We start from the raw sequence: 18,174 nt of genomic DNA, 5'->3' as shown, positions 1-18,174 counted from the left end.
GCTTGAGGGTCGACCATGGAAGGGTTTGGGGACCAGTTGTCGGGTAATAAGAGGGGAACTGGGACTTCAGTAGTTGCTGTTGAATATCCTCAGCAGCTGTTGGAAGAGAAAACATTTTCTGTACTGCCATCACCCGGACAGCGAGTGCAAATTCAGAGCAGCAATATTTACTAAATCCCCTGAGTCTTCCCCGACCTATTACTAACAATCGTCATCTTTCTGCGAAGAGGGACTTTGTACCATTTTCAGAATATCTTTTCATCTAAAACACCGAGGAACAAAAAAAGGGTCGTAAAGCTGAACATTTCAAACTGCTTTAATTATTTTGGCTTTATTTTCTTTTCCCTTCCCTTGGCAATTTTTTACCGTCCGTGTCTCTCTCCGTTACAGGACTGTGCGCGTGTCTACGTGTGTTCTTCTTGCATGGCTCTAGTTCTCCTTCTCTCCATGTCGTTGAGTCCTTTTGGCTTCGTGAAATCCAGGTTTTGAAGCACCAACAAACCCAATTGATGCTTTTGTCCTGCGCGTGACCAAGTCATGATTTCTTGTAGCTGAGATTTTTTTTGTTATTTTTTTTAGGCACTGTCCCTGATATTCCATTACTGTGTGCAGGGAGAAGCTCTCCTTGGTTAGAAAATTATTGGCCATCACCTTTCTCAGCATCTCTTTGAAGGAGAAGTGATGAAATCACCCATAGAGAAGATCTTTTTACCTACACGGCGTAGAGAGGCGCTTACAAACTTGGGTCTCCTTTCCTCTGCTGCGATCCTGTAGCATATATAATGTGTAGGTCCCCACCTGAGCTCATCACCTTCCAGCTCTTCACCTATAGTATTGACCAGCTCTCCAAAGAGAGCCATAGGTTCATCTGGAAAGCCTGTATGGCCTGTATATAGTCTGGAGCATCCCACACCTGGTGCTTCTACGTTGTGATTTACTGTATAGAATAATAGAGTAGAATAATATGATAATATAATAACTATATATTTGGTATCTAGAATATCTATTCAGTGACATGCAAGATCATTTTGCTCTAGTCTGCTACGCCTCCTGTTAAATCATATTGCACAGTAAATAATTCAGTGTATAATAACTGATTTGGGGTTAAATTATTAAAAACCAGGTGTGATGCTGGCTGGAAAGCTTTGCTACAAAAAACCCCCACAGGTTTCTAATAGAAATCTCAAGCTCCTGTGTAATGTGGGAGGTGAAATGTATCGGCTTTGCCTACGCAATGCAGAGCTGGTTCACGGTCCCAGCAGGAGCCATAGGATCCCAACAGCACCACGGGATCCCAGCAGGACCCGGGGATCCCAGCAGGACCAGGAGATCCCAGCAGGACCGATGGGATCCCAGCAGGACCAGGGGATCCCAGCAGGACCCACGGGATCCCAGCAGGACCAGGGGATACCAGCAGGACCCCAGGATCCCTCTGGCTACAAGTCCCCACCTTATTTGGAGACATCAGGACTCCGCTGTCATTTTGCAAGGAGAACGGGATGAAAACTCCCAATTTTATTCTCTGAATAGGTTGCTGTTTTGGCTTTAGTGGAAATAAGCTCGCTAGCGGTCATAGTTGAGCATCTGTTAACACGCAACGTTCTTCTAGTGGGATTGCAATAATTGCAGCTCCTGGGGACTGACTGGAAACAAATCTGGCTGCATTTCTTCTGTAATTAATTAATTTTGGGGAGTGATTCTTGGAAGAGGTGTTGGATAGCCGGCAGGGCAGGACACACAGCTAACGTGTCACGCTCGGGAGAGTCTCCTTGTTGAGAGAGCGGTGAAAGAGCAGACAGACTCCAGTCTCTGCAGCCTGGGAGGTGAGCACAGGTACGGATAGAGCGGTGGGATTTCTCTCTGCTCAGGGTGAGCGTAAAGGATAGTCCCCATGTTTTAAAAAATACCAAGCTGTCTCCTTGCTGAAGATATAAATCCGATTATTGCTAATGAGGTGCGTTTGATATCTGACGGAAGGTGCTCCTGTAATAACTGCTGATCGCAAACCTTCTCCAGACTTTGGGGTTGATCTCACTTTGCTCATACCTCCTTCTTGAAGGTCTGCTGGAAGCCTCGTGGTGTGTCCCGGCATCATCTGAGCTTTGCATCATTCCCCTTTGGAGGGTGTTTCATCGCGGCGGAAAGTTCAGAAGCTTGATCAGAGCTTTGCCCGGCAAAGCAGCAGCAGCAGCTTCAGCAGGGAGGTGACTTGTCCAGCGACACTAGAAGGTCCAAGGACAGCGCTGACGTTTCCAACCTCGTGTCCCAACCTTTACGGTTGCTCTGTGTTTGAAATCCCCCAACGAGGACCTTGCTCTCCAGCTGTTGGGAGAGATTTCCCCTGGATAGTATCAGCTGCAAGGACTTAAGTCTCCAGGAATTAAACTCTCCTTGATAACAGAGCACAAAATTGCTCCCGAAGGAAGAGCTGCCCCGTTTTGGCTCCAAAATACTGATAGTCAAGAACCATTGCCTAGGAAAAAAGGATAGGCAGGAAAAGATGTGCTCGACTCCTTGCCCTGCCTGCAAGAAATCTTGTGGGAAGGGAAGGGGAAGAGAGGAGGATGCCTTTTGCCTGATCTTGGTCTTTTTCTGGAGGGGTTTTGGCACAGTAAGGTCCTGAGCTGCTTCACTATTTCACCTAGCGAGCCATAAAAATAATCCTCGTGAAGGAAAACGTGGCGAGTGTTTGTCCCTGACTGGTTGCTCAAGAACAGGAACTGCAAGATATTAATTGTCTAATGAGGAATGTTCTTTAAATGGTGGTATTACGAAACATTAATTGTTTTTCCCGTTAAAACAACTAAGTTTGAAGGGAGAAGCAACCCTTTCTTTCTTTTCTCTCGGCAGTGACATCCAAACCAGGATCATCCACGGTACCGAACGCAACCCAAGCATCGTCCCCGGTGCAGACACAGGCGCCGCAGCAAAACCTCCAGTCTGCGCAGACGACTCATTCCTTTCCTTCCGTCACCCCCGACCTCATCGTCCAGACCCCAGTAATGACGATGGTGCCTCCTCAACCTCCTGCACCTCCTCCACCTGCTCCCCAAGCCCCCGCACCGCCAGCCCCGGCTCCCCAGCCCATCCAGACTCACCCTCCTGTTATCCCAACACCCGCCCAGCCCGTGAAGGTGAGTAATTCCTTAAATATCATAACACAGTGGTTTAGATTATCTTCAAGGCGTGGAAATACCACGGTCGGTCAAGCGGTCGCCCTTTGCTTTGCGGCTGGAGTTGCACTTGAAGGCAAATGGCTGCAGTTTGGTCAAAAAATTCATGTTTTGAGAAACATGAGGAGCCTACAGTGACCCTCTCTGACACCAGTTAAGGTTAGATGTGACAAATTCCACCTGGGTTTGCATGGAAACCCCATTCATCCTCTTAAAACCTTCCTTCCTTAAGCTTTATATGACTCAGGAAGAAAATCTTGCTGAAGTGACTCATGCCCTTGACCTTTGCTCGTACAACAGAGATAATCCGTATGTTTTTCTGTAGAACTCGGTACAGACCAACATTATCTGAATATTTTTGGAACGGCTTCCAATGTTCTTCTCGTAGTGTTGCCGTGAGGCTTGAGTGACTAGCAGTGGCGAATCCGAGTGAACGCTACAAGAAACACAACTCGGTTGAAGCCAAAAGTATGGTGCCAAAAGTAATATTGCTTTATTTGCTCGGTTATAGACAAAAAAAGGGGTGAAGAGGAAAGCAGACACCACGACACCAACAACCATCGACCCAATTCATGAATCGTCATCGCTGCCCGCCGAACCCAAGTCCACCAAGCTGGGTCCACGCCGGGAAAGCAGCCGCCCGGTGAAGCCTCCAAAGAAGGACGTTCCAGACTCTCAACAACACGTGGTAGAAAAGAGTAGCAAAATATCCGAGCAGTTAAAATACTGCAGCGGGATCATCAAAGAGATGTTCGCCAAGAAACACGCTGCCTACGCCTGGCCCTTCTACAAACCTGTGGATGTGGAAGCACTGGGACTGCACGATTATTGCGATATCATTAAACATCCCATGGATCTGAGCACAATCAAAGTAAGCTCAGGTTTATAGGAGGGGGAGGTCGGGGTCAGAGCAGAAAAAAAGATCATTTTCTCCCTGCGCGTGCGCACCAGGCGTCTTCAGATGTCTGCCAGATTTATTTTGGCCGTAGGTTTCTGGTACATTCGGTCTCTCTTCTTCTCCTCTTGCTGTTATCCTGACATTTGGAAAAAACAAACAAGCCGGCATCCTTCCAGAAGGGCTCTTAGGAAACGCTCACACGAGTTTTTTATAGAAAATTTCCATTACTGTATAAATCTACCCTTTTTTATTTAGCCCAGGAGATGGCCTCAGAGAGCATAAATCACAGGAATAAGGGGATTTGATTTAAACCAACCCTGTTTTCATTTTTTTTTAAATAAAGGCCCATCTTTCTGAAGTTGTCTGTCTAAATCGGTCTTCTGTTAAACACAGGTAGTTCACTCTAGCTTAAAATTGCTTCGTTTTAAAGAGCGACTGCAAATTCATCCATGCTTCCCCTTGAAACTTTAGTTCATTATTGGAGTTGTTTAATTTTAAAAAGCGACTGCAAAGTCATCCATGTTTCCCTTTGAAATGTTAATTCATGATTTAGAAGTCTAACTTTAGCTATGAAACCTTAATTCTGTATGTAGAAGTCTTTTAAGTTTTTAGTTCCCAAACCTTAATTCATTATTTAGAAGTCTTTAACTTTTTAGCTACAGGATGAATTTGTGTGCAAGCAGTTTAAGTTTAGCTCTGACTCCTGCTTTGCCCAGTTTGGGCCTGCGTTTTAAAACCAGAGGAGTGAGTTTTCCCTTCCCACAGCCCACTCCTTGCCAAGGTTACACGAGGGCTGAAGCCAGCGAGGATCACGGCTCTTCCTTTGTCGCGGAGTTTCAGACCTGTAGGATCTTGGTCGGCCAAACCGTGGGGATGCCGAATTAAATTCTTGGCTTTCTCCTCCGGACTGGCCGGTGGCGAGCGTTAGGTCTTGCATGTCCATTGCTGCCTGTACATCTTGCTGCCCAACTGTCTGGCAGGGCTGCGTGTCTGAGGTCACCCTTGGCAGATGTTGCCGGGACAGCTGTTGAACGTTCTCCGTCTTCCAGTTGTCCAACTCAACCCCGCTTTCCCAGGGAGGGAGAAGGAGGCATGAAACTTCTCTTGGCTCAGCTGGCGTTGCCACAGCTGGACGCGGCGTTTGGAAGGATGAGGGGTCATCTCAAGGCTGTCTCCACCCGTATCAGTCCTCCCAGCTGCACAGAGGCTTGGGACAGGAGCAAGTAGCCGTAGAGCAGGTCTGTGCTTTCCTAGGGTGGAGGTCCAAGCTCTAGAGACATCAGCTTGGTTCCTGGAGGAAGGGTGGATGGTTGAAAGCAGGCAGGATGGTTAAAACCTGGCCCCTGCATCAACAAAGCCTGTCATCATCTTCCATCGTTGGGTGAAGGACCATCCTGGTGTCCTCTGTCCCTCCAACCAGGCTACACTGTTAAGGCAACTCTCGAGATCTTCCTTCTAGGGGAACGATCTGAGCAAAGTTCACCGTATTCTTCTGCCAACGCACAGTCACGGAGGTTTAGCCCTTCTTGGTTAAGTCAGGTAGAGCCAGGGTTCATACTCCTGGCCTTCAACACTGCTCTTCATTGGTGTTGAAGTATCCCCGTTCGGTTCTTCATCCAAAACACCTAGCTGCTATCAACCATGTAGACAGCGAGAAGGTGGCTTGGAAAATAGGTAGTCCTCTTTTGAACATCATTGAGGATGCCCGTAATCAGCTCTTATTTTTTATAAACCATCCACAATCCTTCGTTTGACCAAAATTAGTCGTTCTTTTGACCACAATTAGTCATTCCAGTGTAGGGAGAAAACGGGTGTGCAAAATCTGTGGGTGCCACAGAGCTGTACTTAATGAATCAATCAATTTGGTGTATTTGCACTGTTAATAGTGAGTTTTATTGGGTTTTTTTCCTCTCCTCTCCTTTCTAGTCTAAACTGGAGAACCGGGAATACCGAGATGCTCAGGAATTTGCGGCGGACGTACGATTGATGTTCTCCAATTGCTATAAGTACAACCCCGCTGATCATGAGGTGGTGGCCATGGCACGGAAGCTGCAGGTAAGGACGCGTGTTGTCGCAGCCTGCTTCGGTTTTCGATGAACGCTGGTGTCTCTCTTGATTTATTTTCCAGCATGAAGGGCCATGTAGTCTTGAAATAACATGAAAAAAATGCCAGCGTGGTGGATAATGGTTAAAAAAATTATACTTTTTGCTGCGCAAGTGATACAAGGAGTGGGCTGACTCAGCCCAATTTGCTCCTTTAAACTCTTATTTTGTTTAATAGCATCTTCTTTGTGTCCTTTTAGCTTTTTGATACAAGAGTAGGAAGGAAAAGTGTGGCTCCAAAATGTCACTTTTCTCCTCAAAACACGGAGGGAAAGTAAGCAACAGTACCTGCTGTGTTGTGCTGCTTTAGTTACCTCTTCCTTCATTCTTACGGTGAAGTTTTCTGCTCTCCACTCATTCTGAAAGGTTTGTAATTAATGAATTAGCTGCTAAAGAAGCCCCAAGTCTCAAGTGAAGTGCTTAGCTTAATGCATGCACTCCGCCACTCCAAAAAGTTGTCTTGATTCCCTCGTTTCTCGGTAAATCAGAGCTGCTACGTGGGGTCGCCTGGCTGAAGCAGGGAAAAGCACTTCGCTCCGAGCAGATCTGGGAGAGACCAAGTTCCTTTCGGTGCTGAAGAAGCTCGCAGCAGCCGCAGAGGACCGCTGCAAGGGGACAAAGAGCTCCTACATTGGATTTTTTGACCCAAGCATTTCAACACCTATCATTAAAAACATTCAGGCATCCCTCATATCCGTGATTTCAGGCAGTTCATTCCCTTAAATGCTGATTTCTCCTTTTTTTTTTGCCTTGGGAGGATTGTGGGCACAGTTGTTGTCTTCTAAAGAAATAAGGTCTCCTGCTGTACATCATTCGGTCCCTCCTTAATAACTTCACCGTGTCACATTTGATACCAACGGAGCGGCCGGGAGTTTCTGTGAAATTCCAAAATCCGTGTGGAGCTGCGTGCTGGACACCGGAAAGATGCCTCGACCGCGGCAGGGAGTGGATGCAGGTTGGGCTTGGTGGGACGTGAGACGTATGTGAGGACACGGGAACCAAATCCGTAAGGGAAGAGGTTTTATTAGCATAGAAAAGTGCAACTCCAGCGGCGTGGAGTAGAACAACGCGGCGGTGGAGCTCTCGCTGTGTGAAAGGAGAAGAAAAGCAGCGTGGTTTGCTTTAACCTTCAGAAAACAGGTTGAGAAGGGATCTGAGTTAACACCAGAAAGCACTGGAGAGATTGGGAAAAACTATTAGGTTGGGGAAAAAGCTATTAAATTGGGGGGAAAACTATTAGGTTGCAGGATGTTTGATTCGAGAAACAACCCCCCAAAAAGGTGAAACTGGATATTAATAGCTTTGTTGGGTTTTCCTAACTGGAAACCTCATGTAAAAACCTCCATGTGATGCAGCTTCCCCCTCCGCTAGCATCGAAGGAACTTCACTCGATGAAAGTATCGGCTCGTGAAAAAGCTGCCGGCTGTTTTGCTTCGATCCAGATGTGAAGCTGCGACAAAAGGGTCAAGGAAACGAAGCGGCAGCAAAGGCAGCATGTGTGTTCTCAGTATTTAGACACATTTATTTTTTCATGATGCTTTTATAAAAATACAGCTCAGGTTTGGGCCGGTTTAATTTGAGATGAGTACGTGCTGAGTAAATGTGTGTTTCAGCTTGCTTTTAGCATGAATTCAGTAGAATTCATCATCTTATTCATGTCTTTTTCTGGATTTCGTGGTAATTAGATGCCTGGAAAACACGATGCTCACCCTCTGGCTGCTCTTTCCTTCTTGTTTTGGTCTAATGAAGAACTTCGCAGCCTCTTTAACCGACGCCTTGGAGCATTTTCCAGCCAACAGCAGAATGAAAGGGTGATATCCAATCTGAAATTCTGGTCACTCTTGTCGCAGGCTGCCGAGCACTGAATAGTTTCATGGAAACTTGTGATTTTTTCTTTTCTTTCACCCCTTTTTATGGGGGAAAATCCTCAGCGACCAGCATTGCCAGGTGACACCGTCTGGACCAAGGGCTGTATGAAATCAGGATTTCACCCACATCAATCCCATAGACAAGCTCGGGAACACGTCCCTGCACAGAGCAGCCACTCGGGAAACTTTATTTCTGACGTAAAAGATTAGAAAAGTGCTTTTTGAATGTAATAGTCCCCAGAAAATGGGCATTAAATTTCAGAGCAGCCCCTTAGTGGCGATGCGATGGAGGTGGGTACCAAAATACCAGTTGGATCCCGCTCCCCACCTGGTTGAGACCAAGGTGGAGCCTCTCTCTTTGCTTTTCCTGTGCCCAGAAAACTGATTTCAGAAATAAAATTTTTAAAAGGAGGTTTCTGGAGCGCTGCTGAGGTTTGCAAACAAGGCTGAGGATTCAAGTTTGGACTTGAGCTCCCATAAACAATATACACGGCGTCTTGCTTAATAGGCCGCCCCGGTCGCTGCCTGCTGCGTTACCCCTCCGTCCTGGAAACAACAACTGCTGAAATAACTCGTTTTTCTGCTTTTTGTTACCATTTCATCATCAGAAAATGATTTCTTGGATTTTCAGGGTTAACACCAGCTCACAGAAGAGGTTTATGATTTATGTTTGTCCAAGCGAGGATGGGTCAGTGGTAGTGGTGATGTACAAAACAGTAGCAGTAAGAATCCCTTGATTAAAAAGGCATTAATTAGCTTGTTATCTACTCGTGGGGTTTTCTCTTCCATGCTTTCCTGCGTGCATTGCAAGGGATCCTTCGGACACTGCTGGTTTTTCGTAACCCAGATGCTTCAGAGTTGATAGATTGCTTTTTAACTTCACACAAAAGAACTTTAAATTAGCCTTCCTGTTAATTAAAAGACTAGATAGGTATAAAAAAATAGGAAGGTTTTATTTCTGACCCTAGAGAATTTAAAAATTGATTATATATGGTGGTGTAGCATTGCCTGCTGGTGATAATCAAGGACTGGACTTTCTGGTTCATGGAAAACAATAATTAGGTTGTAAACACCCATTAAGTGCGGTGATTCAGTGACAAATATATGTGTGCGCCTCTATCATCCCACAAGTGATGCCGTTGCTGGAGGAGCTTGGAAATCTCTCCTTTTCCTCCAGCGTTTTTTTGCTCCTTCCCCTGAAATTTGAGCCTGAGCGCGTTAATGGAAGTCAGTGGCATTTCTGCCAGCAGATGGAGGCAGCAAAGCAACATCTACAGCATCCGGAAAAGCCGTCGCTGCTGAAAAAAAGCCCTGAATAAAGGCATGAGGAGGCTGAGAATGGAGAAATGCGGTCCAGCAGCGCTCCGCCTGCTCACGTTTAAGAAAGATGGTGGAAAAAATAATGTATGCTGAGGTAGGGGAGAGCCCAACAGGTCCTTAAAATCACAAGGATGAGCCTGATCTAGAAGAGCTGGAAGCCTTCATGGATGAAAATACCACTCCCATGCTCGAGCGATGAGTTAAATCAGCGTGATTTGATATCACGGGATGTTTGACTTGCTGAAGAATTTTGGATAAGTTGTATAAATCCATATGAACGTGCACACAGTTAATATTTACAGTCTGTAGAGTTTTAGAAATAAGGCACAGACCTTGTCTGGTGGGTTTGCGGTCACAGCCTCACGCCCAGGACATGGAAAATAGAAAAAATAAGTAGTAACTGTAGACTGAAAGTCAAACCTTCAGGCAGGAGGAGAAATTATCTTTTATTTTTTTTATGACTCTGTATTGAAAAGGTGGACGCTGACACTTGTGCCACCTTCGGGCTGTCCTTCCCACCATCACCTGAGTCATCTTGTGGGAGTTGCCCGTCTCCTTACAGGCTCTAAAAGGAGCCTGGGGTGAGTTGCTTAGCTCAGAAATAAGTGCCTGACATCTAAAGACCTAAAAATGGGTGAATCGAGCCTGTTTTCAGGTCTCCCTTGTCTTGTAGGAGGTGCAAAAAAATGGCATTTTTGTCTGCAAGTGCTTCGCCCTTCACAAGGTGGCACCTTGGGGAAAAAAAAAATCTCTTTTTGGATGCAAGAGGCACTCATTCCTCTTCAGGGAAACTAAAAAAGCATGTTCAAAACCCTTCCTTCAAATAAATTCAACAGGCACCGAGAAATACAACCAGGTTTAAATGCAACCAGGCTTTAAATGCAACCAGGCTTTAAATACAACCAGGCTGTCCCACCTTATCTGCCTTGTCTTAGGTTTAAATGAAAATGGATTTTCATATCGGGCTTTAGGAGAAAAAAGGACTTTCACATCATTGGGATAACTGGAATTAAACTGGCTTCGCACCCATTGCTCTTGAAGATAATGGGAAACATCTTTGCGCAAGTGTTTGGGTTGAATCGAGGTGGTTTTCTCGGGACGTGGGTTGGGAAAATCCAGGCAGGCTGAAGAGGAGAGGGGATTGCGGCTGCGGAGCTGTGGCCGCAATTCCTGCCTTGAGCTCTCTGCGATCCATTGCGGGCGGGAGAAGATGTAGATGATCTCAGGAACCTGGACGATGCGGGCTTTTAAATTAGTCTTGCCCTTCTTGCTGGTAAACTTTTTCCCCCCAAACCATCTTGGAGACGGTCAAAATTCCAAGTGGACTTGGAGCTTTCAGAAGATTATCTTCTCTGCAACATGCGGTGTGTTGATTGCTTGGGTAGATACCACAAATCTGTAGGGAACACCCTGGAGATCACAACCACGCTTGTAGTATCCCGCTTTGCCAAACCTTATGTTATTTTTCCCTGTATTTGCAGGACGTGTTCGAAATGCGCTTCGCCAAGATGCCGGATGAACCAGAAGAACCTGTGATTCCAGCTTCTTCTCCCGTGGTGGTGCCACCTCCCACCAAGGTGGCTCCCCCTTCATCTAGCGATAGCAGCAGCGATAGTTCCTCCGACAGCGACAGCTCATCGGATGATTCCGAGGAAGAGCGAGCTCAGCGGTTAGCGGAGCTCCAGGAACAGGTACCACGTCCATCGTGATGGATTGGGGGTGTCCAACGTGTCCTTCTTCTTGAACTTGGGGGCCTCGGGGACATTGCTTAAAGCCGTGGACTTTCTAGTTGTACAATAGTGACCCTCAGCTGCAAAGTGCTCCAAAATTGTTAGTTTTAAAGTGATAAACGAAGGAGTTGGTGCTTTTCAGGATGGTCCTTCCAGTTGCCGTTAGGACATGCAAGATGGTCCCCAACGGCAGGAATTTGCTGCCTGCGCTTGGGTGGTGTCTTCGGAGCAGGCAGGACGCTCTTGAGCAGGCAGGATACCCCAGGGCTGCCTGAACTCGTGGGCTGGAGCAAGTATTTACCCAGCGTGGGGGAAGCCCATGAGATAACGAGCAGTGTTCCAACCTGTAGCCTTATCTCCCGCATCTTCCCCGTTCGTGGCATTGTTAGCGCTGGTAATTAAAGCATCGCTAGTGCTGACGAAGCAAGCAGCCCTCTTCTGCCTTAGCGGGGAGAAATACCCATAAAGAGGTTGTCTCCTTCCTCTTGCAGTGGTCAACACCTCAATATACAGAAATCAGAGTGTGGTGAAAAGCTGGAAGAACCGACTTAATTAATAGTAAAAGATAAGAAAGCGTTAGGCAGTAGAGAAAAAAGTTAATTAATATGGAAAAGGAGGAGGTGCTGGGCAAAAGTATCTTGATCTTTGTATGTGTCTGCCTCTCAGCTTAAAGCAGTGCATGAACAGCTTGCAGCCCTGTCCCAGCCACAGCAGAACAAACCAAAGAAAAAAGAGAAAGACAAGAAGGAGAAGAAGAAAGAGAAGCACAAAAAGAAGGAAGAGCTGGAAGACACCAAGAAAAGCAAAGCCAAGGAACCGCCACCCAAGAAGGCCAAGAAAAGCAACAGCAACAGCAGTACCTCCAGGTCAGCCCTGTACCTCTTCCGTCACCTAATCCTTCTGTTTTACCGCGCAGCAGTTACATATTTTTATTTCCCCTTTGCTAATTAACTTAATTATACACAGGATTCTTGACAAGTAACACCTTTGCTAGGGCTGACTCGCAGCAAGCCCCTCGCCTCCGGAGGCGTTGCTCAAGGTCAAGTCCCAACCATGAGTTTAGCTTCATTTTTGGGGGCTGATGCTTTTCCGCGTGGCTGCTGTGAGCATGCCAAGTACGGGAGAGAGGAAAAAGAAAAAAAATCACGTGGAGTCGCTCTGTTGGATCTCAAATCCTTGAATCCTCTAATTTTTCCTCCCTCTCCTTTTTTTTTGCAAGCTGTAGGTTTTAAATTAAGAGGTAAGATGCTGAGAGCCAAGTCTCTACCGCTTGTCAGCTGCTGGCTCGAAGGGGAGGCAGGATCTTGGTATTTAACCCGAGGCGAAAAGGGAGTTGTTTGGCATATTTAGATGTAATGAGATGAAATTAAGAAAGAAGGAAATAACGAGCAAGATCTTGGAGCTTGTCTCTGTCCCCGGGCTTCACCACAACGTTTAGTGTGTTCAGACTTCAGATAAACCCCAGCGGGCATGGCAGCGGATTATTTTAGGGAAATGGACCGTCTGTGACACCATGAACCTCATCCTTTACCAATTCTGGGGTAATTTTCTACCCAGACGTCATTTATTAACTGCGTTAGCACTGCATCCGCTGCGAATGGCGGGATAAATATCTACAAATCTACCTCCATCAGTTCTGAAGTGTAAATAACCCTGATGGTGATGTCAAGGAGTCCTCGTAGCTGTTTTTTTCCCCTTCTTATGAACATACGTTTTTTACGGATGCTGGGTTTTACTTCTCTGGGGGCTGTCAAGCTCTGAAACACCCCAACCTCTTGCCTTTCCTGGTGAGAAATGAGCAGTATCAGTTGAGCCTTGGTCCATCCAAGTGCGGATGTAAGGAATTCCCCTCCGGAGCTGCTCCTGCTTTTCTGAATTATCTCATGGAACTGCTCATCTCTTTGGGAGAGCGAGCACTGGGATGGGTAGCTCAGCCTTGGGTGTCGTAACAGTAGGTTGAGTTCAGCTTTCTTGTCTAACAGCAGGTTGAGCTCAATCATCTTCTCCAAGAGCAAGTTAAGCTCAGCTTTCTTGTCTAACAGCAGGTTGAGCTCAACTTTCTTGTCTAACGGCAGCTTGAGCTCAGCCTTCTGCGTCCCAGCCTCGTGGTTGAGCTTCAAGCTCAAGCCGTAAATGAAAAAGATGCTCGTTTCCAGGGTGGAAAGTAAAAATACTAAAAATAGACTGATTTAGTGGTTAAATTTAAGAGGTTAGACCCAGGTGGCTGATTTTTGGTCTGCTCTATAATAACATTTTATAATTGTTCTTAAGTAGTAAGAAGGAGCCTGTGACGGTGAAGAACAGCAAGCCCCCTCCAGCCTACGAGTCTGAGGAGGAGGAGAAGTGTAAACCCATGTCCTATGAGGAGAAGAGGCAGCTGAGCCTGGACATTAATAAACTCCCCGGTGAGAAACTGGGCCGAGTTGTCCATATCATCCAGTCGAGAGAACCCTCGCTCAAAAACTCCAATCCCGATGAGATTGAGATTGACTTTGAGACGTTAAAACCATCCACCTTACGGGAGCTGGAGAGATACGTAACGTCGTGTTTACGGAAGAAGAGGAAACCTCAAGGTACCTTTTAGCCTCAAAACCAGTTTTTTTTCCTTATTCCAACGATGCTTTCCCAGGCTCGAGACAGAGGCGGGCAGGAAAAAAGATGGGTGCAGGTATTTAGGTGCTCGATAACCTAGTCTAGTGAAAAAGAGGATTTTATTTTGTTTTTTTAATTTCATTTAATCGACCATTTCTCTAATGACACATCAATACGTATATAAAATCCTGCCGCGGGGCTGGAATTTGGTGGTGCCGATACGAGGCCGCTAATTCCTATATTGCCCCAAAATGTCCATATTTTAATTCCAATTTGCATCTTTACAAAGAGCTGCAAGTGGTTCATTTCAATCTGACGCAAGCGATTTTTCTTAAACCTGTCAACGATCTTTCTGACAAGCGGCAGAGCTTTGTTTTGGGGCAGGGAGCGGAGGCGAGGTGGGAGAAAACCAATTCCTCCCCCCTCGGCATCCGTGGGATGCCGGCGTACTGGACGGATGTCAGATGCAGGGGTTTTGCTCTGGAACTTGGCAGGATTCGGGCTGAGGGACTCCCTGCGCCTCCCACCTCCACTTCTGGAGATAGAAGAGGGATTTTCCCCTTTTTTAATAGATCTGGTTTTTATTTTTTAAGGGATATTTTGATACACTTTAATATATTTTCATCCATTTAAATCTATTTTAAATATATTTTTATATCCATTTGTTATATCCATAAATTCCATTTAGATATATTTATACCCATTTTTATTTTAAAAATATTTTAAAATATATATTTCTATAATAAATACACATCTTTATTAATGGCCAAAGACCAGCTAAATACTTTTTTACATAAATTGCGCACAGCAAAAAGGGATCTGGCAGCGACAGGGGGAGAAATAAGGGAATTTAAAGGGAATCTCTTGATTTCCCATGGCCAAGGGGTAATGATTACTTCCTGGGATAAATCCAAGTGGAAAACAAACTCGGCCAAATCCTAGAAGCTTTCTCTATCCTTCCATTCCCTAGCAAAAGATGTAATTTTATTTTTTTTTTTCCCTTTGGTTTAGGGGTTTAGTAAAAGGCTCCAACATCGCTGGTGGCTTGAGCAACTCCTAGGCAGTAGCCACCTTTTTCTTCTCATTTAAGCTATTAAAAAAAAAGGCAGTTTTATACTTTTCCACTGCCTCAGCCTCCTGCCACCTCCTTAGACCAACAAGTTGAGGCAGCTAAAAAAAAAAAGCAAGTTTTCAACCCCGTATCACACAAGATTAAGCACCGGCTTGTGGCTGGGCACAAGCAGGGTGGAGGAGAAAAAAACCCTGGCCTTAGGCCAGCCTAAAGCGGCTGGGTAAAACCAGACCTGTCTACCCTGGAGGGGTTTAGGAGGATGAAGAACGACCTCGCTCGAGCAAGCGAGCGTGTGTCATGCGGCCGGACGTCTGCTGGGATGGGCTTAAATCCCAGCTGGCTCCCATCAGTACGTCCCCGTCCCGCTTTGCATGGTGATGGAAGGGGACACCCCCATCGCACTCCACTCCGTAAAAAATCATCACCCCAAAGACCTCAGAGACCCCGCTGCGTCCCAGCTAGTGCAGATCAGCGACAGAAATACGCAGAGATGCAGGATTAAAGCTCAGCTCAGCCCATCCGCAGGAATATCCGGACGCCCCAGGTCTTGCACGGCCCCCAGGGTGGCTGCTGGTGTCGGTACGGGAGGAGCAGGCAGCAACAGGCAGGACTCGGGGTTATTAATTAGCCTTTAACGATGTCGTACTGTTGTCTTCTTGCAGCGGAGAAAGTGGATGTAATTGCTGGTTCCTCTAAAATGAAGGGGTTCTCCTCCTCAGAGTCTGAGAGCACCAGCGAGTCCAGCTCCTCCGACAGCGAAGATTCAGAAACAGGTTAGACGCAGCTTATTTAACGACTCAGTCCTAGACCTGGTTTCTGTATAAATAAATATGTTTTCATTCCTGGCTCGGTCTTTTAATTATTTTATTTTTTGTCTTTATAATGAAAAAACCAATATACGCAGCCGCATGTTGCTCGTTTTTGGGCTCGACATGGACAACTTGGCGGTAGTGATGTTGTCTCTGGCCCAACACAATAATTTTTCATAAGCTTTTCCTTGCTGAACTTGGACATGAGCGCGGGAGCCAAAAAACCAGCATGCGCCAAGGTAGCTCTTTGTCTGGTTAATGACCTAGATTTGTATTTTTAGAAAAACGCTGTATTTTTCCCTCAAAGGAGAGGTTTTTAAACGTTGTCACCAGCACTGCTCGCGCCACAGAGGATGGAGAGAGATGGAGGAAATGGGGTTTTACATGTAAAAGCCTTTTTATTTTACGGCATCGGGCAGATATTGAGAAAAAAGCATTTAAAATTAAATTTTAAATTTTAAATCACCAGAGCGGTGTTTGCTCTGCGTAACTCTTTGCTTTTCCTTCGTACCACCATTGTTCAGGCTTAAATGAAGCTGTTCTCACGTTCTTCTTATTTATTACGCTTTCCTCGTTAGTGTTCCCTCCTTGGTTTTAGGGAAGCAAAGCTTGTGCCGTCACTTAAAGCTGTTTTTTCCTCCTAGCTGGCTAACTCAGCTTGGACTCCGGAGGTTAAGCTGGGCTTACCCCAGCACTTAAGTCAACGGTAAGACTTTTGCATCTCCGATGGGTTGGGAAATCAGGAGATGCACGTGGCAGAAAATAATCTGGATTTATTTTCATAGTGGGGTTGGGTGCATAGGGCAAACAGCACCGAAAAAAGGAACAGAAATTAAAAAAAAAATAAATAAACCCCCCAAAATAAATCAGGATTGATTGGACTCGCCTTTGAGCCGGTGCTGGCAATGCTTCCCAGCGATTCTCCACTTTTTAGGGATGTGTTTGTCTGGCAGAAGTCCGGAGTCTGATATCTTTGAACATATTTACCTACTTTAATGTATTTTTAATAGAATTGGGCTTTTTTTTTTTTTTTTTTTTTTTTTTTTTTTTTTTTTTAGGTTGAAAGGTTTTGATGGAGTGTTTAGGGTTGACTCTTGGCAATCAGAAAATCAAATTATTTGCTGCTAAATTCTGCCCTGGCTTGATGGGGGAAAGCAAAACCGGCTGTATTTATGCTCTTAAACAAGTTTTTGTCCAATTCATCTTTATTTCTGCCAAACTTAAGATCACATCAACAAAAATAAACCAGAGCGACCAGTTTATCACAACCCACCTTACCATGTCACGTTAATCTTGGCCAACATCAACTCATCCCAAATCCAGAGCCTTAATCCCGGCATCCCATTTCCAAATGGAACCCATCCGATAAAATTTTCCCGCTGAACCCATGTGCTACAAATCCCAAAACTGCATTTTATTTAAAATTCTCTCCCCCCCCCCACCCCAAGCTGATGATAGGTCCTCAACCAGACAGCAGGATCCTTGACCAGGTTGTATGTCGGGTGATGATTTATAGGGATGATCTCAGGGATCCCTCCGGAGCGTGGCGGTGGGGTTGTGAGACGTAAGGTGGGAATTTTCGGGATGCGCCGGTGCCAAACCCTTCTTGTTTCAATGAGCAGGGCTAATTAAAATCTAGAAAGGCGCCAAAATCTCCTCTGTGCTGCTCTTGCTCTGGCAAAGCCAGCTTCCGATAGAGCGGAAAATGCTCTTTTTTTGAGCGTTTCTCCCCAAACAGTGGCTGGGTGGATGTGGAGGAGCGCGGGTTGCTCTTGCGTTTGAGTTTTTAAATGCTTTTGTCCTCTTTTTGACTGCTTTTCCCCAAATCCAACGTCTCCAGTGTTTGCCATCCTGGCTGCAAGTATTTGGGATTTGTTTGGCCAACGTAGACCGACGGTGTCCGGGTTGGGCTCCCGCTCCAGTGCTTGGAAAATCTTAACCAACACAGCTCTGGCACAGATACCCTCGGTCTACGCCAGAGTTAATCACCATTGGAGGGCGAATCCAAGCCATAACGCTTTGGGTAGGAGGTTAATTAAGAGAATTAATCTCTTTTGTTCAATTAATTTCCAATGCCGATGGGTTTTTGCTCTCCTAAACCATTTTTTCCTCCCCTTTCTGATAAAATACATGATGAAAACCCTTGACCGCAGGGATTTGCCCAATATCTGGTAGATCTTGTCCATCCTGGTATTTGCCACGTTACTGTTGAATCACTTGCAAGCTGTCTTTTAAGACATTTTAAGAGGTTTTAAAACTTTTTTAAGATGTTTTAAGACATTTTAAGACATATTTTTGACCGTTCGTTGTCCTGTTAGTTTATGATGGTGTTATTTTAACGACTCCGAGTGGGACGGGAAGGTTAGTTTTGCTGTTATAAAATACTCACATATTTTTTTCTGGGAGGATAATCGTGCCAACACCTGCATTGGCTTAAGCAGAGAATTAGATTTAAAATTTGCCGGTAAGCTTCAAAATTTGCCCTGCAGTTTTTAGTAAGATTTGGCATCTTAACAATTTATTTTCTGTTAATTAAGTTTTTATTTGCCCTCCAAGCCGCTGTACAGTGGGATTACTTTGTGCAGTAGATATTTGTGATTTTAAAACCA

The 18,174-nt window shown here is 45.6% G+C and overlaps 1 protein-coding gene across 16 annotated transcripts in view; it reads left to right on the top strand.

Moving 5' to 3' along the window:
• Positions 1-18,174, top strand: part of BRD4 (bromodomain containing 4) — a 74,961-nt gene that overhangs the window by 40,672 nt on the left and 16,115 nt on the right. For 13 of the 16 annotated variants that reach the window (XM_030030897.2, XM_030030886.2, XM_030030891.2 and 10 more), the window contains 7 exons: positions 2,851-3,134; positions 3,685-4,044; positions 5,998-6,126; positions 10,844-11,053; positions 11,759-11,958; positions 13,364-13,665; positions 15,419-15,529. In XM_030030897.2, the coding sequence (XP_029886757.1) occupies positions 2,851-3,134; positions 3,685-4,044; positions 5,998-6,126; positions 10,844-11,053; positions 11,759-11,958; positions 13,364-13,665; positions 15,419-15,529 (1,596 nt within the window). Of the gene's footprint in view, positions 1-579; positions 787-2,850; positions 3,135-3,684; positions 4,045-5,997; positions 6,127-10,843; positions 11,054-11,758; positions 11,959-13,363; positions 13,666-15,418; positions 15,530-18,174 lie in introns of those variants that run through there. The other 3 variants (XM_030030902.2, XM_030030894.2, XM_041127333.1) reach the window with 3 other exon arrangements.

The sequence above is a fragment of the Aquila chrysaetos genome, chromosome 11, assembly GCF_900496995.4.
Source record: "Aquila chrysaetos chrysaetos chromosome 11, bAquChr1.4, whole genome shotgun sequence".
NCBI classification, from domain to species: Eukaryota; Metazoa; Chordata; class Aves; order Accipitriformes; family Accipitridae; genus Aquila; species Aquila chrysaetos.
The sequence above is the reverse complement of the archived record's forward strand: the minus strand, read 5'-3'. Positions and strand labels throughout refer to the sequence as shown.